This window comes from Tetrao urogallus (genome assembly GCF_951394365.1).
Source record: "Tetrao urogallus genome assembly, chromosome: 4".
NCBI lineage: Eukaryota > Metazoa > Chordata > Aves > Galliformes > Phasianidae > Tetrao > Tetrao urogallus.
In genome coordinates this window covers 15,577,024-15,599,627 of record NC_136817.1, presented here as the reverse complement: position 1 = coordinate 15,599,627, position 22,604 = coordinate 15,577,024, and the positions used below count along the sequence as shown (strand labels likewise).

At 40.2% G+C, this 22,604-nt stretch overlaps 1 protein-coding gene across 1 annotated transcript in view; it reads left to right on the top strand.

The window, feature by feature from the left end:
- Nucleotides 1-22,604, top strand: part of FAM13A (family with sequence similarity 13 member A) — a gene marked incomplete at both ends in the record, with an annotated part of 113,110 nt that overhangs the window by 60,860 nt on the left and 29,646 nt on the right. The window contains 4 exons of the mRNA XM_079535110.1: nucleotides 7,858-7,899; nucleotides 16,821-16,865; nucleotides 18,413-18,592; nucleotides 21,422-21,608. Of these exons, the coding sequence (XP_079391236.1) occupies nucleotides 7,858-7,899; nucleotides 16,821-16,865; nucleotides 18,413-18,592; nucleotides 21,422-21,608 (454 nt within the window). The remainder of the gene's footprint in view (nucleotides 1-7,857; nucleotides 7,900-16,820; nucleotides 16,866-18,412; nucleotides 18,593-21,421; nucleotides 21,609-22,604) is intronic.

The following is a 22,604-nucleotide window of genomic DNA, read 5'->3' as shown; positions in this document are numbered from 1 at the left end:
TTGGGCTCTTTCACAAATACAGAATATTTTAGCCTGAGAACACATCTCTGTTCCGCTGCACTTTCTTTCATTTTGTAGTGGAGGCTGTATTCTTTCAAACAGGTTAGGGAATATGTCTGTATAAAGCTGTATTGTAAATAAGTCTGAGCCTTTGGACTTTGTTATCACTTTCTTTCCAACGTACTTGGAGCGTTTTACAAACACTGTTGAAGTATGTTCTGGGATATCCCCTGCTGAGCGTGGAGGGAACTTGTCAGGTGTGTTTGCTTGGTTTTCTGGTGGTGTAATTAAGAGAAATTCAGTCCGGTTGTTCTCTTCTTCCTGAATGAAGATAGTAGCCATAGCCTCTGACAAAATGCGGCATAAATTTTTGGCTTTCCAGGCTGACCTTTAATCAGTTGGGTTCTGTCTTTTCTCAGCTCTGACTTTGCTGTGTGTAGAAGCCTGTGGGTTTTCCTGGCACCGCCAGATGGGTGGTGGAGGGGCATCTGGCTGAAAAAGGAAAACGGACGTGGAAATTTTTTTGGTGTTTGCTTCTATGGTGCCCACTCAATTAAGCAAGAAAATGCAAACATTTGCTGAAAAAAATGAGCTGCTGGATAACTTTATTTGAGGCTTGAGAGCTTTTTGCAAATAGTGTTGAAACAGAAATCACTGGTTACCCAGTAACAGTTCTTAAGCATTATAATGCAGCAGGTATGCATGCATTATGCATTTTTACGCTTAAATTCTGAGAAAAGGTGAGGCTTTGGCTGGTGTGCACCTTCTGCCTCTTTCTGACCCATTTTCTAGTTTTATCCTATTGAGGACTGTTGCCAAACCACAAGAAGAAGAAAAGATGCTGCCCTGTCTTTCATAATAAGCCCCAACTAGTTTAAGAAATAAAACAATAAAAGCAAGCTGTTTAACATTGACGTCATTTTGTAAAAGATAAACATATTTGCAATCCAGGAGGATAGTGAGTAGAAAATAATTATACAAAATTACGCTGTCAGGCATTGCCTTGGATTCAGATATGTTAATATAAATTTAAAATCAGCCTCTTGCTTGCAGTGGCATTTATGAGCAACAAGTTCTGCCCATTTCATCTTGCCCTGGGATGGCCTGTACTTCCCTGGTGTTGCTTCAGAGTGAGATAGTGTGTCACATGTCTTCAGTCCATTTTTTTTCGGTTCAGGCTGTGTGCCTCAACTTCATTCTCCCCTCACATACAGACTGCTCCGTTATACCTGTGGGTAGTGTAGTGTATTGCCAACGCGTATGGCTGTACCGCGTGTTAGCTGTGGCAAACAGAATAAGTAGAACATACTCCTCAGATCTGTGAGTGCTCTTTCATGTTCACGTCAGCTTGTCTTTATAATATTGGCATGTCGAATGCCAGATAAAACACGACATGGAAGCTCATGCTTTTTGCAAGGCTAAGAGGTCGTTTTCCACTGCTCTGCAGTCACGTTGCTGTACTGTGATCTTGCTGTGACCTCTCAACTTGGTTGAGAAGCCTGATGAATAAACTGCTGAGGGGAAGGTAGAACGATCCTTTGAAGATCAGTATTTAGGCAATATTTTAAGGTATTTTGCAGAGCATGTGAATTAAGAATAAATAAACCAAACTATAAGCCTGTATTTTGACATTTGGCATTTGAGTAACTTAAGTTTAAGCTGGTACTTCTGCATGACCTTAACTTAAGCATGGTTGGATATAAATGTAACTGCTGGAAGACTGGAGATAAATACCAAAAATGATACGTTATATTTTTGACCGTAACAGTTAGTCTTCAGAGAAAATGAAAATGCTTGCATGGCAATGGCTGTCACAGGGAAATGGCTATACACATTTCTTAGTGCTATCCCATGGTGACTGTATACTGCATTTCTCCTCCCTCACCTTCTGTGATAGGGTGGCATTGCTCAACAATTGATGGTAAGTGCTGCTTTTAATGATGACTGTCGTGTCACTGCAGTGTTATCATATTTGATTAAATTTATGGTTGTTCGCTCATTAGAAATGATCTTATTCTTCGTTTGCGTGACATAAAGCAAGTACTGAGGCATATGCAGCAAGTACCTTATATTCCCTTCTATTTCCTGTGTGCAGAAACATTACCTTTTACCCACTGTTGTGAAGCACAAACTATGCGTAAGTCGCTCTAATGAAAAATGTACGCAATAAATGTTCATGACACATTCAATCCTGGATTTGTCACTAGCTTGAAATAACTTTTATGGAAAAGTAACTTGGGGGAGAAAGAGAAATGTTCAAGACTGCATGAATAAGTGGATGTGTTCAGCAGAATATACTTCTGTGACCTCAAAACTGGGAGGTCCTTGAAGTTGTTTTTAATGTTGCTAATGGTAAATATCAAAATCAGTAAATACATAATACTGTTAAAATCCCTCACAATTGCAAAAATGGCATTTTGATGCCAGGTGGCATGGTGGTTTTGAGTGGTAAGAAGAGGACAAAAAGTTTTGAGTTGTAGTAAGTGACCCAAGTTAAGCCTTCCTTCTTCTCCTCTCAGAAGCTGCATTGTCTTCTGATATGGTTAGTAATTTAACATCACTGAATTTTCAATGGCCTTTTGATTGATTACATAAAATTAGAAGCAGCAATCAAATTGCCTGAGAAAAGTACTCTCGCTACAAAATAACTTCTTTTGAAGTCCAGAATTGTTGTAGTGCAGTAGAAAGAACCATTCCTTTATCTAACTTTTGAGGACAGAACAAATAGAGCCTATGGTGGGGCTGTAGGAAAACATGACCTTGGCTGAGCAGCATGACCCTGCCAGTGTCTTGGTCCTTCATCTCTGGTGCAAAATGTTGACATTTGAGTCAAAGTACATTTTCAGGACTGTGAAAGTTTATGTCTTTTTAATTTAACTATATGTCCCATGTAACTTTTGAAAAGAAATGCAGGGTAGGAAAGCAGTGTTTGCTTTACAATAAGAGTAGTGTAGTGCCAGGAAACGAGGATGGAAGAACTGCTGAGAATTAGTAGCAAGTAAAATAGAGCTATTAAAACCTTGAAGGAGTGGGGGGGAACATTCGACAATCTAGTTGTTTATAAAAAGTCAATAAAGCCCTCTCTAAAATCTGTATTTGTGAAGCTGCATGAGTGATGGGGTGATGGGGGTGGAGAGGGGAGGGGAGGAAGTCCAACTCGTTTAACTGTTAGGATTCACCAAAGCTTTCCTATTTCCTACTTTAGAGACAGAAAGGATGCCTTGCATAAATGCTGTCAAATACACAGGCCTTAAAAGCCTAAGATGAGCTAAGCAAACTGAAGGATGATACTGGCATTCTTTCCAGTCTGACAGACTTTTCTGTTAGCTCACTGGGGATCACAAACATAACAGTATTACTCCATTAGCAGTAAAATAAACTCTGAAAGAAAGTAAATTCTATTTTCTTTTTCAATGTAGTAGGATTGATTTTTTTTTTACTACTTTTTTTTTTTTTTTTTTTCTTTTTTAGCAAGAAAGGAGGGCTTTTAGGTATCCATGGGAGTGTGAGAAATTGATCTCCCACATACTGCATGAAAGAGCAATACATTTTGGTTTAATCCCTTCACTTAGAGGAGCTGTATTTATGTCTGAGAAGAAGGCGACAGCTGTATTTGGCATTCACCTGCCTGGCCAACTTAGTGCTAGTATTTGATAAAGTAGCTGACATATTTCTTTTCAAATTATTTTATCCTTTCTCAAATGTACTCAGTGACTTCTGACCATAAAACACATGTTTTTAAAACAAATAACTTCTATAAACCTGCTTGTCCATTGTATCAGTTCTTCACCAGACAAGGTAGATATTCAGACCGTATAGGAGGTGCACTTCTGAAATGACTTGCATCCTCCTTACTGTGGACAACTGACTTGGTTTTACCAGGTCAGATATTAAGTATTTCTTTCTGCAAAGGTAACCGAAGGTGAATTACACAGCCTAAGTAACGTGCAGGTGAATGCAGAGTATAACTTAATGACTTGGCATTTTTTCTTGAAAGGACACAGTAAATGTTGGAAAGGTCTACGTAGTAGTATGCTAATAAATCCCCTTTAGTACAAGGTGCATTAAAAATGAACGAGCAGTTGTTTCATTGTTGGTTTATTTTAATCAGCACTGCGTGAGTGATGATGAGTAAGAATCCCGCGAGGAAGATTTTAAACCAATTTCTAGGCCTGTTTATTGCATAATATCAACAGATGATCATTTATGATTCATATCTTGTACATTCTTGTTTGCTTGCTTGTCTCTTATATCACAAACCATGTGATTAGATATACACAGATTTAAAACCTTTCACACACATTTATTCATTTTTTCTCTGAACTTAGCTGTGCTTGTGTGTATAACGTAAGTACATCTATATATTATCTTACAACATTAACACTTAATTACTTCATAAAGTACATTAATCAAAATAGAATCCTTGTGCAGGCTGTGATTGAGTAGGGCCTACTGATCTAACATCTAATTGGAGGGATTCTGATTGTGGAATAGCTGGTTAAAATCTGTTCATAATTTTCACAGCTCTAATCTTCCAGCTTGCATAGAGGAGTTGCCTAAGGAATATGAAGTTAGGGAAGGATGCTTTACTTAGGGTGATTGAGGTGGAGGAAATGGATAACCTGCTTTGCTCGGATGTGAAAGGTTTTTTCAAGTCAATATTTTCTTTGTTTTTCTCAAAAATCTGTATGTTGCTGATTTCATCCTGGATGCAGCTACATATCTGCTGCGTGTATAAAACTGTAAAGCACTACAGTTTCTCTCCCCTTCTCAGTTTCTCTCCCAACCCTCAGCTAATGTTCGTAAGATATTTATTGTTCCTCAGTTGCTTTGTATGCATGGATAATGATTTTTGTTTAGCTCCAAAATACCTAAACTTGTGGAACAGTGATCATTCTTCCAGTGGGGGAAGAGGAAGGAAGGGCAAGAGGTTTCTGAGTCCCTGCTGAATGCTGCTGTCACATCTGACCTGTTGTGCAACTAGTTTGGAGTATGACTATAAGGAAGTTGTTTGGGTTTTTTCAGTATCACTGTGCTTCAGTGACCTGCACGTTAATTACAAACCAGGAGATGTGGAAGGGTTTTTACGTTGGTAAAGGTGGATTTGACAACCTTTTGACAAAGGTGGATTTGTACGTGAAACAGCGTTTTCTGTGGTCGTTGGGAGTTGTATGGATAGGTAAAAATCCTGATGGCTCTGTAGACTTTTCTCCAGATTATGCCTTATTTTTCATGTTGTACGGGCACCAGTGGGACTTGCACGCATTCAGATCACAAGGACAGCCATCACCATAAGTTTAGCAAAACACTTCCCAGCAACTTTGTGAGTTTAAAGTAGCTTTTAAAAAAAAATGCTTTTTATATTCTTTTTTTGCTAAATTAAGAGATCAGGTTATGCATACAAGTTGAGAGAGTGCAAGCCATCAAGGGAGAGAGCCTGGCTCTGGAAGAGGCTCCTATCTGTGTCCATGTCATCTTCTGGAAGGCAGCCCTGTGGTGTATTTACATGTTCTCTTCCCTTCTCCACAGCAGTCTCAAACTCATAACTATTTCTCACAAAGATGCTCCGGGCATTCCTTAGCTTTTATTTTAGGCAGGCCACTGTGCTACCTTCCTGGTTGCAGCAGCTTCCAGCGTGTCTGACCATCATCGTTTCTCAGTAGCAGCCAGCTGTAGCTTGCTCAGGTAGCTTAAGACAGGCTTGCAGAAGCTGTAGCATGGCCTTCAGCAGCGGCCATGCTTTTGGTGGTCTCAGAGAGCTGCTGAAAACCGCTCCGTCTGTGTTGTGTTAGAGTGGCCTTGCAAGCTTAGAGAGACTGCACTGACCTTGGAAGCTGCTTCTCTTCCTTCCACTCTGTGGCATTCTGTGTTACCTGCGAGGCTTTTCTGGAGGCCTCCAGTGGTCTGCCAGTGTGACATTCTATCACAGTGAATGGGATTGTCTTTTCTGTAGATTTCTCTAGCTGTGTATGTACAAATCCATGCTATAGTGGGGAGTCAAGCAACACAGTAGAAACCCCTGTGAGTTCTCTGTTGTACTGGCTTGCTTGCACTTTTCTCTCTGTCTGCCTTTCTGATCCCGCCACCTCCCTTCTCCTGGGAGAGATTTAGCATTCATATTTGTGAATCTGTTATAACATTGGCTGGATTTGAAATGAGCCACGGTGAAATCTGCCTCTGGCTATATTCACTGTGAGAGCACAGTGCTTACCTGGCTCTAAGCCAGTTTCAGCTCATCTTGCTTAGACAGCTTCCTCCTGACTCAGTGGAAGCTACAAAATGTGTGTGTGAGCATTTCATCTCCTAGCTACAAAACCCGTGGTGATGTTCCTTTGGCTTTTATTCTGTGCTTACAGAAGCTTTTCTAGACTGATAAATAAAATGCTTTGAAAGTTGAGAGACTAATGGACTCAGGCCATGTTCTCAACAAATATTCAGGTTTGATTTTCTTCAGATCTCTTGAAGTTGGTCAGAGTTTCGGGACAGTCAGTGCACCCAAGTGACTTGAGTGCAAAGCTGAGTTCATCTCACCCAGAGCATTCTTGAATATTCTTTCATCCTCTGAATAAACTGAGAAGCAGTGAAAATCCCTAGACTTCAGTCAATATAAATGGCTGACTACCCGTGGTAAATTGCTGGGCACTGGTGTAGTCTCAGGCTTCTGAAACAGTGGGAAACCAGTAGGGGAATGCATGATTCCCAGTGCCTGTGAAATGTTATCCTTTCTGCTTTTGTTTAATTTGTATAGCTTCCCATTTTTTTACTTTCTCCCAAGCTTACTCTGCTCTTCAGCAGACCCAATTAAAAGGCCTTTGGGGACGAATCGACCTCAGTGGCATTTCCTGTGTGCTTGGAGGAAAGCAAGATTTCTAATTGAATGAGATACAAGAGCTAAATGCCTGCAAGTCTGACCATTTGTTTGGGAAAGTTTATATTTGAACCCTTTCTTAAAGTGGAAAGTCTAACGTTGCCTCAAATGATCATCAGTCCACTCCACCTTGAAGCTTTATCACACCAGCACCTCGTCCTTATCCTTGTGCTAGCACAAGCGTATGCAGCTGCCTTGTGAGCTGGGTTAGAGAGTTACTTATCTGCAGGCTGGATGGGCCATGCATAAAGTAGTCCCTTCAGATGGATCAGTTGGCCACTGAAACACTTTTTTTTTTTTTTGTCAGAGGAGCTCCAAAGCAGCCAGTAGCAGCTCTTGATCTCAAGCCAAGAGATGCTTCCTCAGGTCCACAAGGAACACGCATTTCTCTTGAGTTGTGTTGAATTTGATGCAGACTTGCCTTGCTACAGTCAGACCAGCCTTTCAGTTGTTTCACACATCTGCAGCTAAGCCACGTTTCAGCATCATCAAATCAGTTTTCAACAGGGAAAAGGAAACCAGGAAGTTCTTAGCTGTATGCATACAGACATAGCTTTTTCTTTGATCTCTCAATATGTCATTTGTTTTTTTGTGCTTTTTTTCCTTAATTTTACTTCAGCAGGCAGGTTGTTTAATTCTGGAACAGCAGATAGCAAAAGGCTTGGGTGGTTCTGCTGGCAGAAATGGTTTATTGTTGCTATGGGAATAGTCCCTGCATGCCTACAGAGCTGGAGTGACTCCTGACCGTCTAGCAGTGGGTCTGTTATACATTTGTGAATGCTGAGAAATTTAAAGGATTTAAAGAATTTAACTTAAAGCAGTCTTCCGTGGGTACAGCTACAGGACCAAGTAGACGTAAATGTTACCTCTGCAACTGATGTGCTATTTCACTTTTATTATCACTTTTTCAGAGTGAATGTCTTGCTGTAAGTGAGCTGCAAATACGAGAGCTGCGTTCTTACATAAACATTTTATTTGTTTGTTTTTAGCTCCCAGGAGGATGAGCGGCCTATGTCACCCTTCTATGTGAGGTATTTACTCAATTGTTTTAATTTATTTCTCTGGGTGGGATTGACTTGTTATTACGATTAACTGTGGGGAGTGATGCCAGACAGTCTGAGCAGGCTGTAATCAAACTGAAGATCGATTATTAAGTTGATAATCATTGCTCAGCTAGAGGGATGAATGAGTCTTCAGAGAGTCAAAAAATTTGTGCAGACTTTATATTTGAAGACGAGATTCAAGTTTCAGCACCAGTCTTGTAAATTCTTAATTAGAAGATGGGCTTTGGCATCCTGTTTTCTTCATTTTATAATATAGTTGTATTTACAACAAGTTTTCAGTCTGTGGGCATAGGAGAGATTCATGCCACGAGCTTTGAGAACTGACATCATGTGCTGTTCAGAAAGAAGCCAGGAACCAGATGGTGAGTCAGCAGCCCATACAGCAACTGTTCCTCTGATGCAGCCCAGCCAGCATGGAAAAGATGGGACTGCCTCAGTCCACAGTTCTTCCTGCCTGGAGGGAATGCAGTCTGGCTGCATTTGAACAAATAGAGTTTCTTGTTTTGCCAACTGCAGGGCAGAGTCACTGCCTGTAAAAGTGGCCTAATTCTGTTGACATCAGTGAAAGTTTGCACTGCTTACTTCAGTAGCAGACTCAATTCCAGTACTTTCATTTATACTTAGTGCAAGTCCAGGAGCCAGGGCAATTAACAGTGAAGGGATGCAGAGGAAGAAGGGCCAGATATTGTAATTGGTTTCTTTGATCTCTGTGGAGCAGAGACAAATAAAAAGAAATCCCTGTGGTGCTTTTTGTGAGAGCAGTGAGATTTGGAATTCTTACAGTGATCTCTTGTTAGTTGTCTTGCATATATTCTTCTTTATCATTGGAGACTGGATTCTGAGAGATTTTTTCTAGTATAAACCGTAGAAAATGTGCATTTCATGCGTAGTTGTAACATGCAGATTTACTTTACAACTACAGAATTGTGCACCAGTGAGCTGTTTATAGACTAGCCCAGTTTCATGGTCTTGTCTGCCTTCCTGGTGATGTACCAACATTCACTGCAGTGTATTTGTGCAGATATTGTCTAATCTGTGTTTCACAAGCTCCAAAATGTCGAAAAAGATTCTGCCTTTATCTCCAGGAGATAATTTAGTACAGATCATCTTGACAGCAGTTTTGCCCAAGTTAAATCTTCAAATCTTCATTCTGTCTTTCTGTTAATAATACTATTTTTTTTTTTTTTCTTGCTTGATATGCTCTTCAGGTAACTGTAGGCTTTCATTACATTTCTGTCTGGCTTACTTCATACAACTGTCCTTCCAAGCTCTTTCCTAGATCATGGAAAAATGATTCAGGAGAAGATCTCTTTAGCTGGCCTTGTTGAGTTTGCTTGGGATATGAGGAGCAAAGATTGGAGTTGAAGAAGCTGATATCAAATCAGGAAATTTCTGAGAGAGAGGGAGCAGGTTCGGAAATTCTAAATTGAGGTGTAGACATGTTAGGATGGGGAATTAAATGTAGTTGTGTCTGTTGGAGTAGGGGGATGGCTTTCTGTGAAAATGTGTCATGCAAATAGGAAGGGAAAAGTCTAGAATGTACAGCTGGAACGTGAAGCAAGATCAGGGAAGGAGCAGCATGTCACCTTGCAACATGAGGCTTTAGGGCAAGCTTGCATCTTTTGTAGCACTGCTGAGACACAATTGCTTGTAAATAAAGCTAACAGCTTGTAGGTCTTGGTTGTAAACACTTTAGAAATGTGTGCTGTTGAGGTCAGTTGCCAAGCGTAGTTAATTTGGCAGGAGAGCTAGCACTGTCTGGGCCATTTATGGTACTTCAACAATGGAGAATTTGAGTGCGTGATGCATTTTTTCTTTGCAGTTTTGAATGTTAGTTGCTAAATGACCTCTCTGAAGTCATCTGCTTTATCTGTCTGATGATCAAATGTTTTTATTGCTGCCAGTCATACTTATAAAGTCTGAAATACTGTTAAGTAATCCTTCAAGTGAATCATGAGTGTGTAGAGAGAGTTAGGCCACTAGCCTGTTCATACAGTAGTTTTTGTAGAGGTAATTTTGCAACAAGTTAATCAAATGGGAACAAGAGCTCTTTATATTGCAAACAGCGCAGAGTGCTTGGCTTTTGCCAGACTCAAGGACGATTCTGTCTCCTGATCGATGGGTTTTGCCAGGACTAAACTGGAGACTTGATCCTGTACAGTGTAGTACTGTGTCATGTCAGCTAGCAATGGAGATTCCCTTGATGTTGTTTTTATATGTAACACCAGTACTTCACTTATCTGCAAGTCAGAATGGTCAGAATGCCACCAGTACATGATTTTTAAAAATTTCCCTGACTTAAGATTCTGAATTGGTCTTCTGGTGTTGTGAGTTTTCTCTTTAGACATAGTCATGACCAAGAATTGAACTAATTATCACTGTTGCTCTATAGGGAAATAAGCAATCATTAAAGGTACAAAGGTGATAAATGAGGCAAAACATGATTCAAGTTTAATGAGAGAGGTGATACAAGTACTGTGAAATTATTTTTCTGAAGACTTCAGAGGGAGGAAGAAAAAGATTATACGTAATCTGTCTAATTTGAGCAAGCTTTTTTGTATTATGCTGTACAGAGAAAAAGGCCTTTATATAAGACCTTAAAGATCAATAAGGAAAGAAAGAGACCTATATGTATTTTGTGAGGAGAAGAAGATTGCTCATGGAAATCGTGGTGTGGATTTTTTTTCTTCTATAGCCACTGGTGTAAAAGAATGGAATTGTGCATGGAGAAGTAGGGATGTCCTTGTACAAGGCCGAGATGAGGCTTCATAAAATTTCACTAATATATATTCTAAAGACTTGAGGTTTGTGAAGATCCTTAAGGAAGTAAGCAAGCCAGTTACAAAATGGAGCAAAGAGCAGGGAAGACTTATGTACCATAAGAAATAAACTAGAGTGCATATATTTAGTCTGGATTTTAGACAAAGGGAAAGGTAGATTTGTTAAACAGCAAAACTGGCTGTGATAAAAAAAAATAACTCAGTGAATAAATTGAGGTCCATCATTAGAAATGTTGTAGTTGAATCTGTCTCTTGTTATGCGTTTGGAGGGTAAGATCAGTTGGATCAGTTTTGAGATGGAGTTCTGTGATTTGAATCCATTCAGTTGCTGGTGAGCAGGGCTGTCCTTTCCTTTTCGGTATTCGCTGGTAAGACTGTTTACTCAACTATATTTAGTACTAGGCAAGGAGATTTCTGCACTGTTGAAAGAAGAGGAAAACCTTGCTGGATGACTGATTGTTCTAGGGAGTCATGCCTGAAGGGCATTTTATGTTCCAAAAGCTTTTGTAATTAAACCTTGTGGAAAAGGGAGTTGAGATAGTTATATGGAGTGCTATGGATTTTTTAATTCCATTATATGAATGGGAATGTGAGTAATTGTACTGAGAAACCGTATGCAGTTTCATGTAATTAAACAGCATCTGGCAAAGGCTGTAAGCACACTTTTGCTCAACACGTGTAATGAGTTTTTAAAAGACAGGGAATCTACAGACATGCTTTGTGTTGGAATATCTGCTTTGTATTTGACATGAGTCATATAGATGCTTTCAGAGCAGTTTCCTAGTGAGTACATCCTGAAGTAAGGCAGAGTCATATTAAGGGGAAAAAGTTAAAAGCTTTCAAGTGTGGGAGCTTCCTTGTTGATATGCAGAGTGTTAAACCAAAATTGGGATGAGAGCTGTCATCACAAGCAAGGTCAAAATTGCATTAGATACCCTTGAGTTCAGGGCAAGATGCTGGGCAGTTTCACCTGTTATAGCACTTCTTTTGTCTGTAAGTGCTAATGTCCTGTTGGAAGTATTTCGTACAGCTGTTTACCCTTTTAACAGTTGTTATATAAGGCAACTTATTTTACATAATACATGTCAAGCATTCCTAATATATTGGGTATGGTGTTTTATTGGATTTGCTGTCATCTACATCAGAAGAATGCTTGGCTTCTTATTGAACACTTCCTTGTTGGTGAGACATGCAGTAAGAGTTCCTAAAGTCAACAGCAGTGTGGGGCTCTTTTACAAATTGTTATGTTATGGGATGCGTGCTATTGTCCTTCATCATAGAGCTGTTGGCTGAAAATAGACAGTAGGCTGCTAGGTGCTCTTGTTCTCATTGTCCAGCTACTGTACGGATCTCAGACCATGGGACCCCTGTCAGTTGGTGGAGCTGTAGAAAGCTGGGAGTCCTGATTTGATACCATGAGTCAGGAGGACTATCTCACTAAGCACCCTATACGTTCAGTGGAAGAAGGTGATCTGTTCCACTTCGAATCAGAAACCTAGTATGGAGGCTGTGGATGGCCCCCAGAGGAACATTATATTGTGTGGAGAGGATCGTGCACAGACACAGCTGTCTAGATTTGTAGAGGTGGGTTGGGTAGCATGCATGAATACCCTTCAGTGCTGTCTCTGTTTCAAACAGTAGGTGTCAGTGTGCACCCAACCTGAAATACGGTATTAGTGTGCACGAAAGCAGCTGAATGCCAAAGAAAACAAGGCAGTTATTTTTCTGCTTAGTAAGGAAGTAAGTAATAAAAATATAATGTACCACATTTAAAGGGAAGATTATTGGATCTGAGCTTGGAAAAGTGTGAAGATAGTTAGAAACACTGAAAGCATGTTTTCTGTTTGATGGGTCTTCTCAGTAATTAAGAGCACATCTCTTTATTTTTCATCTCATTATTTTCACACTTAAATGCCAACACAATCCTTCTCTTTGGGGAATGTGTGTCAGATGAAATGGTTGCCTTAAGATAAATCCCATATGGATCAGAAATATTACATCTCACAGTATGCAGCACTCATGGAAAGTGAAACATTCTTAGACAACAGTAATAGCAGTAACAGTGGAAAAAAAAAAAATTTCCTGGGTCATGTGCTAGAATTCTATACTACAGAGGTCTTCAGAAGTTTCTGAAGAAATTTTTAGTTATTTAAATATAAAATATTTAAAGGAACTTAAATAAATATTGTCTGCTTTGCTGGAATGGCAGAATGTTATCTTTTTCATGGCTGTTATAAGGATTTCTTATTGTTATGCTTGGCTTTTTGAAAGCAAAACCAGAAATATTTTCACTTTCCGAAAAAAGCACATGGATCATAAATAAATGTCAGCAGCGAGTGGCCTTTGTTTCAGATTGCAAGTACGGCTTATGATTTAGGCAGTTCAGTATGTCCAGCAATTAATTTATTCAATCCATAAGTGAAAACCCCATCTGGGAAAGTACTGTGCCAGTAAGTCAGTTTGTTCTGGTTGATTCATACTGCGCTCTTTTAATGTATGAATGCTGATAGGTTTTGCTCAGTAGGGCCTTGAGTGGAAAAACAGGAGAGGAGTTTTGGTATCCAATTCAATTATTTGTTTGCTGTAACAAGATGCCCAATACAGACCAAGCAGAGTGTGGTTATTGCATAACATCATTCTCCAGTGCGTATCTGTAAGTCTACAGTTACTAGCTGGAGTGGCAGAGATTTAATATCAGCCTAAAGCTGGCAGAAAATACAACCTTTCACATACTTGAGGTTGAAATGGAATGGAAGGAGAGGCCATAAAGTAAGGATTTACCTTGTGTGTGAAGCAAGACGTGATCCAGAGGGAGCACCTGAGTGTGTGAGAGTAGCAAAAGACTTCAGTAAACAGGCTAGATAACACTGAGAAGTGCCAAAGGTCAGACTTCCTGAAAGGAAAAGCATGAGGGTAGCAAGAATCCACTTCAAGAGTTCATAGCATTTAAAACATCTGCACTGATGCAGGTTTTTTGGCTGGCCCTCTGAAAATAAAAATCCCCAGCACTGGAAAACTTTCTGCTGCTTTCTTCTACAGGCAGAATATCATTTATATCAAAAGTCACTATTTTTTGTATGTAAGTCACAGTATGTTGTACAACAGGTGCATAACATAATAAATATAATCTTGCTGTGCAGATAATTGGCCGTATCTATCAGTGAAGTGGAGCTGACAAGAGGAGAAAATAATTAACGAAAGCACAACATGATTTCCCACTGTACAGATGATTTGATGAACAAAGCAGCCCATCTGAGGCAGCTCCCAGCACAATAGGGCGTGCCGAAAGGGCTCTTCTGGCTGTGGCTTGCTTGGCCTGCTCTGTGAAGCATAAACCTAATGATGGGCTAACTTTAGCCACCCAGGAAGTTTGGAAAATGCTTCAGGATGCATCCCACATGCCTGGTGGCTCCTCTGAGCTGTGAAACCTATGGAGAGCCATGCCTATCCCTGTGCATGCCTACACGCTCAAGCACATCCACCTCCATCAGCAGGCAGACAAGAATCTGAAAGCCTTTGGATAACTCTTTCCTCTCTATATATTTATGTATTCTAAGTGGAAGTCCTTGCTATAAAAAATGTTTGGTGCAGAGTAAGTAAACCAATTTAGCAGTGTATTTTAATTAAACTTCAAAATGAAACAAGGAAAGCTATGAATTGTGGAATTTAAACCATCTGGGAAAACTCTGATTTAAGATCTACATATTGGAGAGAGAGAGATAGATAATAAGAGAGCTTAAAATATCATGGGTCTAAGAACAAAGTCACATTCAGTAAATAAGGAAGCACCACCTGTAAGAGAAGTTGAATAAAAGGAGAGTGTGATAGCTTCACTTGCTGTCATTCACTAAGCTGGTCTGCAACTCTGTATGTACTTGCTTTGTATTTATTGATAGTTTGAAAATTGCTGTATTATTGGCTCTCTGACAGAATATAGTTTGAATAGGGTTCTTCTAAATACCACAAAGTAATTGTTATACAGATATGTGTCATTATGAATTAGTAAGCTTACTGTACTCAAAACTGAATTGGTGTTGGTAAAGCACAGTAAACTGAGAAGGTATTTGGGAATTACAAACATTTTTGACATTTTGTTCAGGTATTTTTTTGCAGCTTTATCGCTTGATTCTTATTACTGCTTTTTGTGTTAAGAAGGTCCCGCGTGTTTTCAGTGCTGATGTGAGTGGTTTGCTGATAGTGACTGTTGGTTGGCCTTGAACATTGCACATGGGGATAACAGCATGAACTCTCACTCACATACAGTGCCTAGCAGTTTATTAGGTTTACGTGAAACGGGGCCTTGCATTTTCAAACCTGTTAGAAGTAGAAGGAAAAGCTGTTTCTGGATGTTTTATGCCTTGTCTGATGAATTGCTATACCCACATCTTAGGAATGTTTTCAAAAGACTAGAGTCCAAACAATCCTATCTCCCCTTCTCTTTACCATCTTCCTGACAGGAAAACAGAGAAAGAAAGTGTGATATGAAGGATACCGCACTCAGTATGGATTGCTTGTAAACATTATAGAAAGTTGATAGAGTATTAACTTACCCACAGGTAGGAGCTGTAGCCATAAGATGAATTTCATATTATAATGTGGTTTAGCCTACCAGGCTGGCAGCTTACTTGTTAATCGATCTCTCTGATGGATCTTAAGATCTCTGGAAAGCCCTATCTTAAGACACAGTTTCAGGCTCAGAAGAGGCCAAGTGGTTTGTGTAACTAAGTAGGAAAGCAAGGCGGATGCTTGAGATGTGAACTTCAAATTGCAAAGCCATGTAATAGTAGTCAAGATGTTGCATATGAGAAGGATCTTGCAAGTCTTTTCTGTATGTAAGTTGCATGTCTGAAAAATAAGTACAGTGATTTAATACCTGTTCGTGAGTGTCCTATTCATGAACTCATTCAAGTAACTCAGCTACTCGGGTGTTGTGTAGGCAGTGTGGAATCCATTGGGAAATACGTGACTGCTTTCATGCTGTGCCACAGCTCCAAGGAGCTGTGTCTGCACAGAGTGAGCAGGGCCTGGAGGGAATGTGTGTGGTCGGGGTATGCTGGTTCACCAAACCGAGGTGAAGGCAGTGGCTCAGCGGAGGAGAGCAGAAGCACGTGTGTCTGGTTTGCAGCTGGGGGTTGTGGGTTTGTACTCAAGGGAAGCAGAAAGGAAGCCTTTGGTTAGCGAAGGGAAGTTGGCTGTTACTGGTTCTTCTGCACTGAAACAGTCTGTGAGAAACTCTTGGAGGCTGAAAGCAGTGAATGGCTGCTTTGGCAGAAAGCACTTTGTCTTATAACCTGTCCACTCTTTTCTGGAATTTATCAGCCAGTCACACTGCTAATACTGCTGATACAGGGAGAAACTCTAATGAACCCTCTGGGCCTGTAACGTGTCTGACTTAACGTAGATCACAGGGGTGATGAATGGTCACGGGGGTCACGTGCCGCCTTATCTGTAGAGCTGAGTCAGCACTGGAGCAGCAGGCGGGATAGGACGTGGCTAAGCTGAGTCTGGCCCTGTGCAGAGGGAGGATGGCAGTGGCAGCTGTGCGAGGTGGCACGTCAGCTTGTTCAGCAGCAAGCAGTGACACCTGGAATGGGGTCAGCTCTTCTGAGCCTGGGCATGGCCTGGAAGGGAAAAGGAAAAGAAGGAAGTGTGCATTGTATTTTTAAATACATGAACATAGAAGAGCTGCAGAAGTATTTTGAAGTGAAAAGACTATTTTTCTTTTCTCCTCAATTAATAGTTATAAGTCCTTCAATATTCAGTTTGCTGTCATACATTTTCAAGTCAGCCTCAAAAAGCAAGAACTTTTGTGGTGAGGTTAAAACAACCTGCTGCCACAGAAAGCTCGTGAGAAAGCAAAGGCTCTGCAATGTGTTGAAGCTGAAATACTTTCCATTAGATCTTGGAATGATGGGCACATGAATTCTTGAGGATATTGGCATTGTCACAGTGTGCCACGTCTCTGTGGGAGCAAAAAGTCCCAAAGGGGAAGACTTGTGGCATGTGCATGCAATCTATAAATCTTTTCTTAGTGCTGCGAAGAACAAATGTTTTAAGGCATTGTTGCACTTAGTAGATGTAACTTTCTCCTCTTTTTATTTTACACAGCACCCACGTATCACAAGTCAGTAGTAACATTCCTGCTACAGGAGAGTAAGTGTCTCTTTTACTATTTTGTAGCTTTTTTTTTTTTTTTTTTTTGGTATATTTAAAGTTTTTTAAGTATTGCTGGCTATTCTTTGATTTCTCTCTAAGGGTTGCTCTTGCACAAACAAAAAGGACATCGTTTCCCAAACTTTAGGATCTGCAATGATAAGTTTGTTTAAGCAGATTCTGCATGTATAGAAAGCTATTCATGTTGTCCTTGTGCTCTTGTTTGCACCCTTCCTGTCTCAGCAAAGGACAGGACTTGATCTCTGAACTAACTCCAGTGCCAGTGAGAGCAGCAGAGCTGATGAGTTGGCACCCCTGCCAGAGGTTGGTGGGATTGCAGGGCTGATTCTTGTCAATACATGAAATACAGATGTGCTCATCCAGTTGAACCATAAGATTTTTTAGCAATTGCTAAGATCTTTTGACTTTTTCAGGAAATGCAGTCTCAGTAGATTTAAATCTATAGCAGCTTAGCAACAACTTTTGTAAATTCTCTGTAGAAGTCAGCCCAGGTGCAGGTTCACATGCTTACAGCTACCAAGTTGAAAATTAACCAGCATATCTTGTAAATAATATTTTTAGTTACGGAAAAAGCACTTGAAGTTAGGTAGGGAATTAGGTCAGGCATGTTTGAAAAACTTTTTCTTTAGCAGACTACTTAAAGCATTGCAAGAAACATGGGTGGAGCAAGGAGACACTGAAATGTGTTTCCTAATGATGTTTAAAAAGTAAAAAGTGTCTTATTTAGATTTTGCCCATAAAAACTTCCTCTGATTAAGGAAGGAAGGAAATATTATAAGGAAATGTGAGTGCCAAAATGAAGTAGATTTGGTTGTGTTGAAAGTTTGGGCGGCCTGACAATTGTAATTGATGGAACTGCAGAGGCTCCCCTGCTGTGGCTTGTGTGGAAGCTCTCTTAGAGCTTAGCTCACTAAGAGAGTGCCAGGGGGCATGATAGCAATCTCACACCAGAATACTTTGAGAGCAGCTGCGGATGTGTGCATTCATGGTATGAGAACAATGCAAAAACAGCAAGAGCTCAGAGCCAGGTCGGTATTCAGTCACTGAGTGGAGTGTACAGTGAGGTGCTGTTAGCATGTTTTCATCCCCCCTGTGAGATAACATTGAATCACCTCGCAGATGACTTGTTGACTTCCCGAGCTCCGATTGCACCATGGACTTGACCAGTGTCATCGTGTTTGGGTGGCAAAAAAGATCTTGTCAGAGCAAGAAATGTTAAAGTGGAGGGTAAAAGTTGTTGATGGTTGCAGTAAAGCAGCTGTTTTACAGAAGGCTCAGGGAACCCTAGAAATTTTCAAGGGCAAAATGAACTGGAGAAGCTCAGCTTCACTGAAGGACCTGAGCATCAAGGTATCTGAAGATTTTGGCTTAGCTTTTTGCAGACGTCATGGGCCCTAGTGCATTTTATGCTGCCTTGCCATCGTAATAAAACATAACCCTCTGATACTCATCCTTTATGTACCGTTGCAGAGAAGGAGCTCCAGAAACTATATGAGCTCAATTGACCTTATTTTTCGGCTTGACAGGTATTTAGAGAAGACAATCCGCTCAGCCGTGGAGCAGCATCTCTTTGATGTTCATGGCTCAGGCGGCCAGAGTTCAGAGGACTCTGAATCGGGAACATCTTCAGCCTCTTCTAATGTGTCTGCCAGGCAGAGGAGGCGACAGCACAAAGAGCAGGAGGAAGCCCGGAGAAACAGAGACATGTACGATCCTGATTTCTTCGTTTTGGAAAGTATATGTGATTAAGTGTACCTTAGTTATGTCCTCTATCTAGGCGCTGCTTGGTGGTTCTGTTAAGAAATGCATTGGTCTTTGCCCTCTGTTGAAAGTACAGCCTGCAGTGCCTGTGCAGAGCTTTGTCACATCAGTGAGAGCTGAGAAATGTGGAGTTTATTAGAGATAACTGAGTGGCCAGAGCATGATAAGAAGACAGCTATAGCAGTATAGTTGAGTTCTAAATTGAAGTATTTTGACATGTTTCATTGCTGTATTTACTGGTTTAGTGGAAATACCCGAGCAGTTGGCCCTAGAGCCAGTAAAAACCATTCTCCTTCTGTATGTGTAGGCACGGCTTATGTTCAGGTCTATTAAAGAGCCCTAGGAGTTCATCTGAAAGTAGAAACGATCCTTTTGAATAATCAGAACCTAAGAATTTTTATCCACCATTACGTTAAATGTTATTTAGTGAAAATTTTCATAAAATGTCTACCAAAGAGTAAAAATAATACAATTTTTTCATTTTATCCTGCTGTAGTTGTGGCACATACTGGGTGGTACAAATGTGATATAAACTACAACAGCCTTAAAAAGCACATGTCCCAGGCATAGGTATCTTTGAGGAATTGTAACTGGAGATTTTGCAAGCACATAATCTGATTAGTGCTTACAGATACATCTAACTTTAAACATTGTGCTAATTTTTTAAGGACTGTGTATTTTTGGCTGTTGTATTGGATTGCTAGGATTTCAAGTTAGATTCTGAAATACAGATCTAGGCTGCTGTTTTTCTAGGGTGCTGAATTCTCCAAATCCTGTTGGATCTGCACCTTTCTTTACCAATCAACTTTTGCATAGAGCCATAACCTTTAGTACCTCAGGTGAATACTGCAGCTATGTTATTTCCCAATATGTGTCAGTGTTTTGTTTTTGTTTTTCAAAAGTCCGTAGTCACAAAATAAAAAAGGCATTTCCATAGTGAATGAAAATAAGCTGTGAAGATGGACTGGGAAATGAGCACTTGCAAGTCACCTAAGTAGCTGGCAGCAGCTCTGCAGTAGTTTTTCTTGTTTAGTAGCCCTGCTGTCAGGCTTCACAGGTAAGTAGGTCAGAGACTGGCTAGTGTACGTGTATGGAAGCATATAGTACTGCAGGGTTTTTTTCAGCATTGTGTTACAGAGCATTACAGAGCTGCCTAGGGCACTCAAGCCTATCTTGACGCAGTTCTTCACGTTCAGTCCCTAAAGCCCAAGCCAAGAATTTAACACATTGGAAGTTTTGAATGTTGGCTTGGTTTCAGATCATTTTCCCTGGTTCCTGTAGGTCTGAGCACTGACACTTCTGGGGGTGGATTATCAAAATTCAGAAATCCTTTCAAAACTACTTCTAACCCCCCACCCCCACCCCTTTGGTTGTTGGTGACTTCATCTTCTTGCCTTGTGATAGATCACAAGAGGATTTGTAATGTCACAAGATGGAACTGCAGAATTAATACAGCTAGGAAGAGCATTCATCACAAAAATACATACATGCAGACCCAGGCTTTGCAGACTGTGATTTCTGCAGGCAGTGTATACGTAATAAATCTACTCAGGACATTGTAAAAGCTTTCAGAGAGGCAAATGGACTATCTGAGAAGTTTTAATCCTATAATCTCTTTGCATCTCTCTTCCAGTAACCAACCCTAGAGATTTGAGATCTAGAAAATCACTGGAACTTTGTTGTTTGGTTTTTATTCTGAATACTTTGTCGTGCTGGCACTGTCCAAATACCGCAGAGTAACCATTTTCTTATTACTCTACTGCAAGTCAAGAGAAATTCTGCTGCTGTCTGTGAAAGCAAGCTTTGGAGTTGCACAGCACTGTATAAGGCAGCTGCACATAGAGTAGTTAGCAAACATGTAAGTTTTTATGTCAAGTGTAAGCAGCTATTCTTTAGCCTGAACAGGATAGTCTTAGTGAAGAATGGGATGCGTTGTTTTTCTTCTGTTTCCATACTGTAGTTTATCTGTTATGTGTGTGCCTGCTCAGTATTGCATAAAGTAGAAGACCACTAACAGATTGTGAAGAAAAGTCTGCATGCTGTAGGACCCAGCGGGACAGTTGTGCAGGGAAAGTTAAGCTGTATGCCAAGCCCATGAAAAACGTACATAAACCAGGCAAGCACAGAGAGCCCCAGCTATCTTGTCACATGATGGTTTCTACATAGTTGCCCTATCGCTTTCCAGCGCAGCAGAGCAGTCCTCTGTCCTAGTTGTGTTGCTATTGCAGAGATGCTTTCCCTTTTTTATTTTGTGTAATTTCCAAATAGGAATCAATCATTTGACTGAAGCACCACTGCCTCGTTCTTGCACTTGAGAAGATGAGTAAGAGGGACGATTATATGGTGTCATGGACCAAAGGAGCTCCCTGTGCCACAACTGTGAATCAGTTTTCTATATTAAAAGCATGCGTCTTACAGGAAAATATGCTGCATATTCTCTATAAAAGTACAACAGACAACTAGGAGTTAGACTAGCTTCCATCTGAAGTCAGTGGGATTCTCTGCGTTGGCTTTAGTCGGAAGTGAATCAAGTGTTGGCCCTGACAGCTTTCTCACCAGGAGCGTGTACACCTGGCTTTCACTCCTCAGTAGGATTTAGCATTTCACAGTGTATGTTGTTTGCTGCAGTAGGAAAAACCAGAGATACTGGTTTCATAGGGCGTAGAAGATGTTGCCGGAACTGCACCAGTCAGCATAATACATTTCTGCATTGCTATCATAAATGTAGCGGGAGAGCATTTTTAACATTGTTTTAATGTCATTTTTTGTTTTAGGGAAGTCATCAACAAGGAGAACATTCCATCTGGTTTCAGCAATCTTGAAGACTGTATTCTAACTACCCAAGAAGTAGAAAAGTTACAAGACAACAGCTCTGGATATCTTAATGAAAGGAATAAACCAAAACGGCAGAAATCCAGTACCAAACTTTCAGAGCTTAATGACAACCAGGATAGTCCTGTGGTAAGCTGGCATGCTGCACTATTTGACACCTAGTATTAGGGTGGGAAAAAGATTTTTTTTTTTTTTTTTTAGTTTCAGTGCACATCTGGTTCCCTCTGGTAGCCACTTACTTAATACATGCATAAGTGTCTCTTCTTGATTATGGGGAATACTTATCTCTGCACTTGTAATCTTTGTAAAGAGGAATCAAGAAGCTGTCTTTCCTTCATGATCCTCTTACTTCTCTGTAGTCATTTTCTCTTTCCATGACTTTTTTCTTATGTCTTCTGCATTTAGCAAAGTATTACAGGAAAACAAAAAGGATATAATTTCTTTTTCCCAGTCTTTCAAAACTCTTACGAGGTGATTGGAACTTCAGATACAGGATCATGTTTTAAGGTTGAGTTTATTTTTATGTTCCTGTTACAAGTTATGAAACCACAGATCTCAAATGTCTTTCCGATAAGATGATAAAATGCATGTTATTCCTTTTCCCTACAGTCTATATGTCATGTTACATTTGCAGTTTGCAAAACGCTTTTGAAGTGTGTTGGTCCCAAAGATTATTTTTCTAGCCACACTTCACGGGGAAGGTATAGTGGGCATGTATATAGTGCTCTAAAAATCCGGAATACTGTGAAATTTATGCAGCATATTTTTGTGTGACCTCACAGGAGAGAGTTTGTCAAATTATACATGCTGTAGAAGAAAACTGATGTTGTTTCCTTCTCTCTCAGCCAACCAGACATTGATTATGGTGTCAGCAATTGAGAAACTGTATTTTGCTTTTGAGTATGGGTTCTGCTTACAGTAGATGCACTCTGCATCCTGGTGCCTGGATCATGCAGCTGCTAATAACAGCGAAAGCTGTGTGAAGAGATCAGAATTCTGAACTACAGAGCATTTCCTTTTAAGTTTTAGTCTGCTCTGAGTTCCTTCTTAATGTAATATTGTGTTGTGACTCATTTTGTTTAAGTTGTGAAATTGCCGTGGTCTTATGCTCTACCCTCTGTGCAG